Raw genomic sequence first — 8569 nt, 5'->3', positions numbered from 1 at the left:
ATAAAGCAGTTCTATGTTACAGGGAACACGGACACTATGTGTGCATTAACCTACCTTCTCTTGCACATTTACTAAAATGAATGTAAAGAACTTAGACGGTTCTGAGAACCAACCTAACCCACTGGTAAATATAGTATAAGCAGAAGTTAGTTAGATATCCAAGACTCTTCCACATGGCCTCTGCTGGTCACTCCATCAAGGGCCACCTAGCACCTAGACAGTCTCTCTGTTCCTGGTGGTATTTATTCAGCATTTTCTATATTTCCTGTTTGGGTTATGTCTCCTCTCTGATCACAGACATCATATTGTAAACACCTACTATCTTGACAACTTCCATAACACTTTCGTTTTACTTTCACTATTGTTGCGTGTTCGAGGTGTGTGTGTGTGTGTGCACACCACAGTGCACAGGTGAGGCTTAGAGGACAGCTTTGTGGAGCTGCTTCTCCCCTCCCATCTTCATGTGGACCTTTATGTGTTCCAGGGACCAAACACATGCTGCCAGTTTGGGCCAGCCCAAGAGGATAATATTCTGTAGACTATCTAATCATCACGTCACTTGTCACCTATGGCTATTTTTATAGATGTCTTAGATATCATTTAGATGCTTCCCAGTTAACAACTTAGCTTCTAGGATTTCCCCAGCATTTACTGTTGAACACAATTTTGAAAATTTTGATGGTTTCTCTTAGTTTTTTTGTTTGTTTGGGGAGGGAGGGTGTTTTGTTTTGTTTTTCAAGACAGGGTTTCTCTATGTAGTTGTCCTAGAACTTTATAGACCAGGATGGCCTGGAACTCAAGAGATCTACCTCCTCATTGCTGAAAGTAAAACTGCACCACCATGCCCAGCAAGATTCTTAAACTGAAAATAAAGCTAAAGCTGAGCCACTACAAAAAAAGGAAGGTGTGACACACTACTGACAGTGTGTACTGCCCAGCATTTATGAGTGTCACACTGCATATGGCAGACCTGGGAAGATAAATACTGAAAGGACTAGGCATGAGCTCTACACCTCCATGAAATCACACAGCTCGGCCTGAGCGTCATGCCAGGTGACCCGGAACACTCTCACATACCAACAAGATCAAAGCCCCACTAGAAAACTATAAAGCTCAGATGTGTGGTCAGCAAACACGACAAGATAAGCAACCTTGCAAAGAAGTACAGTGGGAGCCAGGGGTCTCTTGCCTGTCATATTAGTAAGTATCTTTTTTTAAATAAGCATGTTGTTATTTGTGTGGTCATCTGTCTAAGCCACACAGCAGTGCTGAGAGAGGAAAAACTAAAATTACTCATCTAGAAAAACAGCTAGTGCCAGGCAGTGGTGGCGCACGCCTTTAATCCCAGCACTTGGGAGGCAGAGGCAGGTGGATTTCCGAGTTCGAGGCTAGCCTGGTCTACAGAGTGAGTTCCAGGACAGCCAGGGCTTCACAGAGAAACCCTGTCTCAAAAAAAAAAAAAAAAAAAAAAAAAAAAAAAAAGCTAGTGCCATTTTCCTCTCTGAGACAAGGTCCTGATGTGACAGGCTATCCAGTTACAAGGTCAAAACCAGTTCATTTCTGTTCTGTCGCCCTTTGGTGACATGTCCCACACCCTACCCTAACCTTCATCCTAGTAAGATGCTCTGCCAAATCATTTTAAATGTCCTGCCAAGTTCCTACAGAAAAGACCCTTGAGAACCTCCTAGTTTTGAGGCTCTCGTGAACCCCACCTTCTCCTATGTCCAATGCTATTATCTCAATTCTGCTTTAGAGAAATAACCCTGTCTGGAAGAAAATAAAGCTTGTCTAATTTGATCAAAGATTTTGAGTAATGGTCCCTACTCTCATTTGGTGGAATTAACATATGCTGCCCTGTCTTTAAATCCTGGAGTTCCTGACATAGCTTGCAGAGCAGGTGGGACACCAGACACATAAATCTGGGTCACTCTTGGTCTTAGGGCACTTTTAGGGCAAAAAGAGACCTGTGGAATCCCTATCAGCAGCATGCCAGACAGCATCCCCTGCAAGATGAAATTACAGCTACAGATCCCACAAAGGCTGAAGGATGGCCTGATACACAGAGCGAAGTCTGCAGACAGAATGAGACCTCGGTGGCTAACAATGATGGTGACTGTTGCTGTCACCTTCATAAGCATGCAGAGACACTCATGGCTGTGTGTGCAGGTACTGCTTTAAATCTAAAAGTATGTATCCACAAGTTACTTACAATACCCCCTTTGCTGCTTGTTGTTTTGGGTTTTTGAGATAGGGTCTCACTATGTAACTTTGGACGGCTTGGAATTTGCTATGTACACCAGGCTTGCCTTGAACTCAAGAGATCCGCCAGCTTCTGACGCCCAGAGTACTGGGACTGAAAGCATGCACCACCACACTTGGTGCACTCATTAGAATTGTAGATAGAGGCTTATACCCAGCAAGTGGGAAGAAGGTTAGACCAAATGCAGCATGGTCTTCAGCACATGTCACAAGGACAGACAGACAGACAGACCCCAAATTCAGCTGCTCTACAGTGCCAGAGTTAGATGTCATTGGCATCTCTGAAGTTGGACATCAGAACTGCTCAGTGTTCCCCCATACCCCTTTGGAAACTCTCTAAGGCAGGGGCTGGAGAGATGGCTCCACGTTTTAGGAGCATTGACTGTTCTCCCAGAGGACCAAAGTTTAGTTTCCAGCACCACATCAAGTGGCTGACAACTGCTTGTAGCTCATGTTTAGAAGATCTGGCTTCTGCACCATGCCTGTGGCAGCACATAACTAACATTCCCACACAATTCCTCAGGTATGTGTGTCTCCCAGCGACCAAGGCCTTCCCTCGGTTTATTGTTGGACAGAGGTCTGGACATTGCCCAATACAACGTAAACAGAGGTAACCACCTAAACACTTCAAAAATATTTATGATGCTGAGCATGGTGGCACAACCTCTTAATCCCAGCACTGGAGAGGCAGAGGCAAGTGAATCTGAGTTCAAGGCTAGCCTGGTCTACAGAGTTCCAAGAAAGCCAGAAGGCTACACGAAGAAATCCTGTCTTTCTTGAAAAACAAAAATAAACTTGTAAAAGTGTATTTTCATGAGGCGAGTATACAAAGTCAGGAGATGACAATGCTCTGATTTGCGGCTGTAAACCTTGTTTACACACGGCCTGCCTGCCCGGCATACCGGACACACCTAACAGGTTAGCTATAGACTGAAGAAAAAGAGTTATAAAAGTAAGTAGTAGCATTTGGTGGGGCTGAGAGGGCTCTTGACAAGGACCCAGGTTCAGTTCCCAGAACCTACATTTTAGCTTATAACCATCTTTAAATCCAGCCCCAAGTGAGCCAATACCCTCCTTCTAACATACCCTCCTTCTAACATATGCAGGTACCAAGGGCACACATGCCGTGTGTGTGTGTGTGTGTGTGTGTGTGTGTGTGTGTGTGTGTGTGTGTGTGTGTATGTGTGTGTGTGTGTGTATGCGCACGCACATACACAAGCAAAAACACTCACATACATAATAAAGTCAAATCAATAAAAAAAAAATTAATTTATTTTATGTGTGTGAGTACACTAGCTGTCTTCAGACACACCAAAAGAGGGCATCAGATCCCATTACAGATGGTTGTGAGCCACCATGTGGGTGCTGGGAATTAAACTCAAGAACTCAGGAAGAACAGTCAGTGCTCTTTACCACTGAGCCATCTCTCCAGCCCATTAATAAAATGTTTAAAAATTAGGTTAATCATCATTAGGGCTGGAGAGATGGACACTCTTCTAGAGGACTAGGGTCTGTTTCTAGAACTCATATGTTGGCTCTCGACTGTCTGTAACTTCAGTCCCAAAGAATCCAAAACTCTCTTCTGGCCTCTGTGGGCAGCAAAATGCACACAGTGCAACAGATGTACATACAAGCAAATACCCATAAACATAAAATCATTTTTAAATAAACTTAAACTAAAAAATTAAGTAAGCAGCAGCATTCTTAAAACTGTAGAGGTTTCATTAGATGCTTTCTTTGGCTGTAGTAAAAGAAGGGACAAATATTCCCACTTTCTCACAAGTAACACAAAGGTCCACACAGTCTTATTTTAAGCTGTGTTTGTCTCCATGAAGATGCAGACATGCTCACTGTCACGCTCTGCCATCCCACACTGACTGCAGCTCACCTGATTCACGAGCTCAGGAATTCCCAAGGCCCTGTCGATCTCCTCCAGGCCCGTGGCGTCGGTGTTGCTCAGGAGTGTGTGCAGCTGGTCCAGCAGGGCTCTCTCGTCGCTCTGGCCGTCTGGGTTAGAAGGTGGCCCCAGCAGATCATCCAGAGAGTTTCTAAGAAGAGGTCTAAAGAGAGACTTGAGTCAGCTCCCAGTGGCTGGACTGGAGTTGGTGAAGATCGATGTTCCACACCCAGGATCGCAGAAACAGAACAATGCTTTTCTGTTGAGGTTGTTCTTGTTTAGGTTTTTACGTTTTCTGAGAGTCTAGCCTCAAACTCACACCCACCAAATCTCTCCCATTTAGTGCTAAATGCTGAGGGTTGTACAATACATTGACACTCAAGTAAAAGTACACACTATACAATGTGTGTATTTCAGCTGACTTCTGGCCTCTGCAGAAACACAGAATTTTTAAAAAGAAGACGTGGTCAGGGATGTTGCTCAGTGGTAATTTATTAAACAAATTAAAGATAAAATGCAGAATGAACTGCCAATCTTTTCTTTCAAAAAAAAAAAAGTAAAAAGATAGTACAATGGTTCACTCCCATCCATATGACTGAAATGTTGTAGATGATTTTAGGAAATAATTATCCATTATTCAAAAAGGTAATCTTTAAGGGATGGAGAGATGGCTCAGCAGTTATGGGTTCAGTTCCCAGCACCCACATAAGGGCTCGACACATAACTCCAGTCTAGGGGAATCTGATGCCCTCTTCTGGCCTCCAGGGACACTGCACAGACAAACATAAAGGCAAAACACTCATACACATTTTTAATTTTTAATTTTTTTTCCAGAAAAACTGAGACACAGTATCTGTGCACCACTTATAAACCTTTGAGAACATGTCTTTCCCAAATGCTACAAATGCTTCCCACTCCTGGGGAGGTAATTGTTGAGAGGCCTTTTGGAAGTCTTGAAGGCTGAGCTGTAGTTCTGCCTCCCACTACCCTTCCAGATGCTTCTGCTTGCTGCCAGCAGGTGGCAAAATCAACAATAATATCTCCTATACTCTTCCAGAGTTGCTCCTGCTCAGACTCTTAAATCCAATGCAAACATTCCCACATCACGAAATAAAATCCTACCTATTTTGAGACCCATGAGGACCTTGTTCCATAGACAGCATGCCCTCTGGCCAGGAACCTGGTTGGTTAGATGGCACTGCTGGGCTATAGGGATTGAGCCCCATTCCCATGGGAATCTCACCAGTTCCTGGGGGAACAAAACAGCATTTTCAGCCAGGTGGTGCCACACACCTTTAATCCCAACCCTCACAAGGCAGAGGCAGGTGGATCTCTGTGTTCTCAAGGCCAGCCTGGTCTACAGAGTGAGTTCCAGGTCAGCCAAGGCTGCAAAGAGAATCCCTGTATTCAACACTGCCCTACCCCATGCCCCCAAAAATTTTTTTTTCATTTTTTATTGAAAGACACAGCTTACTCATTTGAAGCATCTGCTGTTGTTGCTGCTGCTGTTGTTGTTGTTGCTGCTGCTGCTGTTGCTGCTGTTGCTGTTGCTGTTGCTGCTGCTGCTGCTGCTGCTGTTGCTGCTGCAATACTGGTCTTGCGCCTGGTAGTCTATTAGAACGAAGTGGCAAGGTAGGCACTGCGCCCCCCATGGTAGGTCTTGGTAAAGCAGCACTGTAGTCTGCTCCAGCTCTTCCCAGGGGACTTGAAGCCAGAGGTTCCATTCTGTTGGCCCTTGAGTTAACTAGACCCCAGTCTCCTGAGGAAGAAGCTGGATTCACAGGAACGTTTCTGTTTGGTCCACCTAAATAAAATAGGTAGAGCTCATCAGGTCTTACCCAACACATAACACAGAAGCCCTTCTTGCGCTAGGAGAACCATTATTTACTACCATACTGTGACTGCCATCCTGAGAGCAGGGCTGGCCAACTACAAAGACAGTACCTAGAAGCCTCTACACCCACACATTTGTTGCAGGTTAGAAAGGTGGCCTGAGCCAATGGGATATTTAAGAGACACCACGGAAGGAACAATATATTAACAATATGTTATTAATAAATGAAAATATTAAGGTTGTTGCTTGAGTTCAATGTTTAAGGAAATAACAACACTTAGACATGACCTACCCATGCTGGCACCAAAATTCTCCTGGCTGTCCATCATTCTCGGGTTCCCAGGCAGCATGGGCTGTTTTGGTAACACAGGGAAAGCACTGACGTTCTTCACTGGTGGACCTGAGCCAACAGACACAGGGCTGTCCAGAGAGACTGCTCGGTTATATGGAGGACGGACAGACTGCACAGGGTGTGGGCTTCGCAAACCTGTTGGAAATACAAAAGCTTACCACATTGTGTCCCTTGCTGACCCAACATTTAAACAATTAAGTGCAAGAAACAAACACAACTAAGCCACACACAAAAAGTCTTTCTCATAAAAACAAACACTACCATTTTCTTTTACAAAATAAATATTCATGTCAAAAAGAAAAGAAAGGAAAAAGCCCAAATTCCAAATAAAGTACAAACAATAATCTATATGCTGGCCAGAGCGCTAGCACGCAGCTATAGCCCAATATGGCCATGTCCGACGTTTACCTCGGATGCCAAGGCACAGACTGAGCACTAAGGCTCAGTAGACCATGTTTAACAAGCAGGAGACTCTAGATGCAGATCCCCAACAACACAAAAGAAGGAGGGAGATGGGGAGAGAATAGGTTTTTAATTCCTAGAGATACTTCCACATATGTAATTATGAAGTATATTCTCTACTGGTCAGTTTAGGAAACAGTATATTTGAAGATAATGAGACCCTGTTGCAAAAAAAAAAAAATATTTAAAAAAGGAAAGAAAAGGAAAGTCAGTAACTTCTAGGTGTGGGGCCATGCCTTTAATCCCAGCGCTCAGGAGGCAGAGGCAGATGAATCTCTGTGATTTCAAGGCTAGGGTTACCCTTTCTCAAAGGGGTGGGGGGGTCTGATGCAAAAGATAGAAAGAAACAAAGAAGCAGAGAGAAGGGAGAGGAGTGGGCAGCACGAGACAACTACGAATCACTGCTTTAGCTCACACAGCACACCTCTGATAGTGCACCAAGAAAGCAGCCTACAAAGGAAAGGGTTCATGTAGAGACCAAAACTATGAGAAGAGGTACCTCACGGGAGTAGATACAAGGACCGTCTTTAAGGACCAAAAATGGCATGTTTAATACAGTTTGGGTCTTTTAATCCAATTCTCCATGTTTAAGAAAAAGTCTACCCACCCCACTAAGGCCCAGGTACAGAGTCTCTAAGAATCATGGTTACTGGCACATTAATTAGAAGAGAAACCTGAAAGGGGACCAGTCAGACAGCCAGCAGCCAAGATACCTGCTGCCAACCTGGTGATCTAAGTCCTACCCACCCCAGGACCCACATGCTGGGAGGGAAGAACTGCTTCTTTGAAAGGTGTTCTTTGAATGTCCTATGCTGTAGCATGGCCATACACATGTGCGTGCACGCGCACACACACAAATAAACTATTAAAAAGGAAGAGGAAGGCAAGAAGATGTCTAACATAGACAATATCAACGGGGTGCTGCTGCTTCCTGGTCTTGGTATAATCGAACAAGCAACTGTGCTGAGAAATCTGAGTGGGGCATGTCTGTGTCCCAGAAATGGAACGTGGAGTTCAGCGGGTAGGTCTCTGAACAGCCTCACAAAGACCATGTCTCAAGCCCCCACCAACCTTACCCCTCAAAAAAAGAAAAATGCTGGTTCTTCCTTACCCAGAGAACTTGGTCCTGCAAACATCTGCTGTTTGGCCCCTGGGTGACTGCCATTTGTAGGATTGTTGTAGAAGTCAGAACTAGTCAAATCTCCAAGAATGGCATCTAGATTATCCAGGTCTCCTGATACCTGAAAATAAACCTTTTAAAATTATTCTGCATGTTAACACAGATGCAGCTATCATGGCATCAGCAAACACCAAACAACAACCAACAACAGTGATGTCTGGCGTGGTGGTCTGCACTTTGAATCCCAGCACTCTGAGTTCCAGGACAGCCAGAGACAGACAGTGAGACTCTCTGTCTTTCCAAAAAAAAAAAAAAACAGATCAACAATAACAAAGCAAACAAACAAACAAAAATTCAGCAGCAAGCTCCAAGCCATTACCTGAGATAACAATGCCCAGGCCAGAGGCTGCTGTCCTGTGACACTCCACCACCACCTCCGCCATCACTGTAAGTTTAGCCATTATGATAAATCCCTGGGATCTCCTGCCCACGCAGCACTTTTTGCTCTGCCACTATTTCCCACGACTGGCGGCTAGGGAGGATTCACCCTTAGCTGACAGAAACTCCATCTATGAGTAACTTTTCTGAAAAATGTATTCGTAAGTGGAGTTTGACAAGGCATTCACAGGCACGTAGAGAGAGACA

General features: G+C 44.5%; 1 protein-coding gene across 5 annotated transcripts in view; it reads right to left on the bottom strand.

The window, feature by feature from the left end:
• Ncoa3 (nuclear receptor coactivator 3) overlaps positions 1–8569 on the bottom strand; it is an 82448-nt gene that overhangs the window by 10481 nt on the left and 63398 nt on the right. For all 5 annotated transcript variants that reach the window (XM_034495071.2, XM_034495073.2, XM_076930258.1 and 2 more), the window contains 5 exons: positions 7916–8045; positions 6283–6477; positions 5631–5960; positions 5279–5405; positions 4148–4319 (listed from right to left, as the gene is read on the bottom strand). In XM_034495071.2, the coding sequence (XP_034350962.1) occupies positions 4148–4319; positions 5279–5405; positions 5631–5960; positions 6283–6477; positions 7916–8045 (954 nt within the window). The remainder of the gene's footprint in view (positions 1–4147; positions 4320–5278; positions 5406–5630; positions 5961–6282; positions 6478–7915; positions 8046–8569) is intronic.

This window comes from Arvicanthis niloticus, chromosome 2 (genome assembly GCF_011762505.2).
Source record: "Arvicanthis niloticus isolate mArvNil1 chromosome 2, mArvNil1.pat.X, whole genome shotgun sequence".
In the NCBI taxonomy this organism is placed as follows: domain Eukaryota; kingdom Metazoa; phylum Chordata; class Mammalia; order Rodentia; family Muridae; genus Arvicanthis; species Arvicanthis niloticus.
This window is presented reverse-complemented; position numbering and strand designations above follow the sequence as displayed.